The sequence below is a fragment of the Salvelinus namaycush genome, chromosome 16 (genome assembly GCF_016432855.1).
Source record: "Salvelinus namaycush isolate Seneca chromosome 16, SaNama_1.0, whole genome shotgun sequence".
In the NCBI taxonomy this organism is placed as follows: Eukaryota; Metazoa; Chordata; class Actinopteri; order Salmoniformes; family Salmonidae; genus Salvelinus; species Salvelinus namaycush.
In genome coordinates this window covers 38953841-38956321 of record NC_052322.1, presented here as the reverse complement: position 1 = coordinate 38956321, position 2481 = coordinate 38953841, and the positions used below count along the sequence as shown (strand labels likewise).

Here is a 2481-nt window from a genome sequence, read left to right as displayed (position 1 = left end):
AGGGATTGTGCGTTCCTGGTGTAACTCGGCAGTTGTTGTTGCCATCCTGTACCTGTCGCGCAGGTGTAATGTTTGGATGTACCGATCCCGTGCAGCTGTTGTTACACGTGGTCTGCCACTGCGAGGACGATCAGCTGTACATCCTGTCTCACAGTACGGACATAGCAATTTATTGCCCTGGCCACATCTGCAGTCCTCATGCCTCCTTGCAGCATGCCTAAGGCACGTTCACGCAGATGAGCAGGGACCCTGGGCATCTTTCTTTTGGCGTTTTTCAGAGTCAGTAGAAAGGCCTCTTTAGTGTCCTAAGTTGTTATAACTAAGTTGTTATGACCTTAATTGCCTACCGTCTGTAAGCTGTTAGTGTCTTAAAACGACCGTTCCACAGGTGCATGTTCATTAATTGTTTATGATTCATTGAACAAGCATGGGAAACAGTGTCTAAACCCTTTACAATGAAGATCTGTGAAGTTATTTGGATTTTTACGAATTATCTTTGAAAGACAAGGTCCTGAAAAAGGGATGTTTCTTTTTTTGCTGAGTTTATATAAAATGAATATAAACATTCCTAAAAGATAGTTGGCTATCTACTTGGCCTAGAATACGTTGACAGAATACACAACACTTAGAAAGTACATAGAGATTGTGTATATGGGCGACGTGTGGGGCGACGTGTGGGACGACGTGTGGGGCGAAGTGTGGACGTCACAGGAGGTTGGTGGCTCCTTTTTAGGGGAGAACGGGCTCGTGGTAATGGCTGGAGCGGCATCAGTGGAATGTTATAAAATGCATAAAACACATGGTTTCCACGGTTTCCAGGTGTTTGATGCCGTTCCATTTGCTCCGTTCCGGCCATTATTATGAGCCGTCCTCCCCTCAGCAGCCTCCTGTGCTGGACGTGCGATTGAGAGTGTGTTTTTTGGTGTTCTCTTTCTCTCTCTTTCTTTCTTTCTTTCTCTCTTGTTTTTCCTTTGCATCTTTGCATGACTTCTGGTTTGGGGGATTTGCACTGAGCACTTTTCTAACCCTGGGGTGTACTCAGTGTATGGGGAGTACTCAGTGTATGGGGAGTACTCAGTGTGCTTCACTGTCTCTACACTCCTTCTAACTGAGGTTGGGAGAAGGTTGAGGGCTTATTTTCCTCTGCTTGAACGGGCTGGATAACAGTCTATCTTATTGCTGCTTGTGCATCAGGCTGTTTCAACACAGAAAGTGGCCAAAAGTGAAGATGCCCACCTCCAAATCACTGTGAGTCTGGAACTTCACGATGCCACTAAACAGCCACCTCTAACAGCCACCTCTAACAGCCACCTCTAACAGCCACCTCTAACAGCCACCTCTAACAGCCACCTCTAACAGCCACCTCTAACAGCCACCTCTAACAGCCACCTCTAACAGCCACCTCTAACAGTCACCTCTAACAGTCACCTCTAACCTGTTTTTTCTTCCTCTCTTTCGTTCCTCTTTCATTTTGTTAGTTTTTTCAACTCTGGGTTTTTCCAGGCTTGCCTGCTGCTCTCTGCTAGTTCTAGTTAATAACAATGTCTGTCTCACTCTCCTGTCTGTCTCACTCTCCTGTCTATCTCTATGAATGGATGTAATTCTAACCTGCAAGGTTTAGGCAGCTCACATCTCATACTGTCCTGTTGCTTGTCACCTGTAGAGGGCGCCATCCACCCCCACCGCCCAGCGCATCTGCCTTAGTCATCTAATCATCTGTACCTGTAGAGGCCGCCATCCACCCCCACCGCCCAGCGCATCTGCCTTAGTCAAATAATCATCTGTACCTGTAGAGGACGCCATCCACCCCCACCGCCCAGCGCATCTGCCTTAGTCATATAATCATCTGTACCTGTAGAGGACGCCATCCACCCCCACCGCCCAGCGCATCTGCCTTAGTCATCTAATCATCTGTACCTGTAGAGGGCGCCATCCACCCCCACCACCCAGCGCATCTGCCTTAGTCATCTAATCATCTGTACCTGTAGAGGACGCCATCCACCCCCACCGCCCAGCGCATCTGCCTTAGTCATCTCTGTTGGTTGACTCTCACTTTCATAAGACTGCAGTGCCTCACAATGTCTCTCACTCTTTCTGATACTCTGCTGTCCATGTGTCTTGTCTGTTTCTCCATGTAGCTGCCTCATATACTAGTGTGAATGTCAGAGAATGAACCCATTCAAGCATTCATATAGAATAGAATACTACTCTGTCCTGGGAGCAGTTTACTGGGAGCTGTGTTCACGTGGTGGTGATGAGGAGAGTACAGACACAACGGGAGACAGAGGTTTGCTGTGGATGACACTGTTTTGTCTGTGTGATTTTGTCTCATCAGAGGACAGATTTGGGAAGGCTGGGAGGGATAGGGTCCAAGAGGCGACAGTGGCCCCGTCAGAAGCACCCAGTGCAGGAGGAACGGGAACGGACTGGTCAGAACTTGAACCCTTGTACAGACTTGACAAGCACGCCTATGATCTCAAA

General features: G+C 48.1%; 1 protein-coding gene across 1 annotated transcript in view; it reads left to right on the top strand.

The window, feature by feature from the left end:
- Positions 1-1772, top strand: part of LOC120061667 (extracellular sulfatase Sulf-2-like) — an 18248-nt gene extending 16476 nt beyond the window's left edge. Inside the window, exon 14 of the mRNA XM_039011562.1 lies at positions 1664-1772. Within this exon, the coding sequence (XP_038867490.1) occupies positions 1664-1712 (49 nt within the window). The 3' untranslated portion in view covers positions 1713-1772. The remainder of the gene's footprint in view (positions 1-1663) is intronic.
- Positions 1773-2481: the final 709 nt, after the last annotated feature.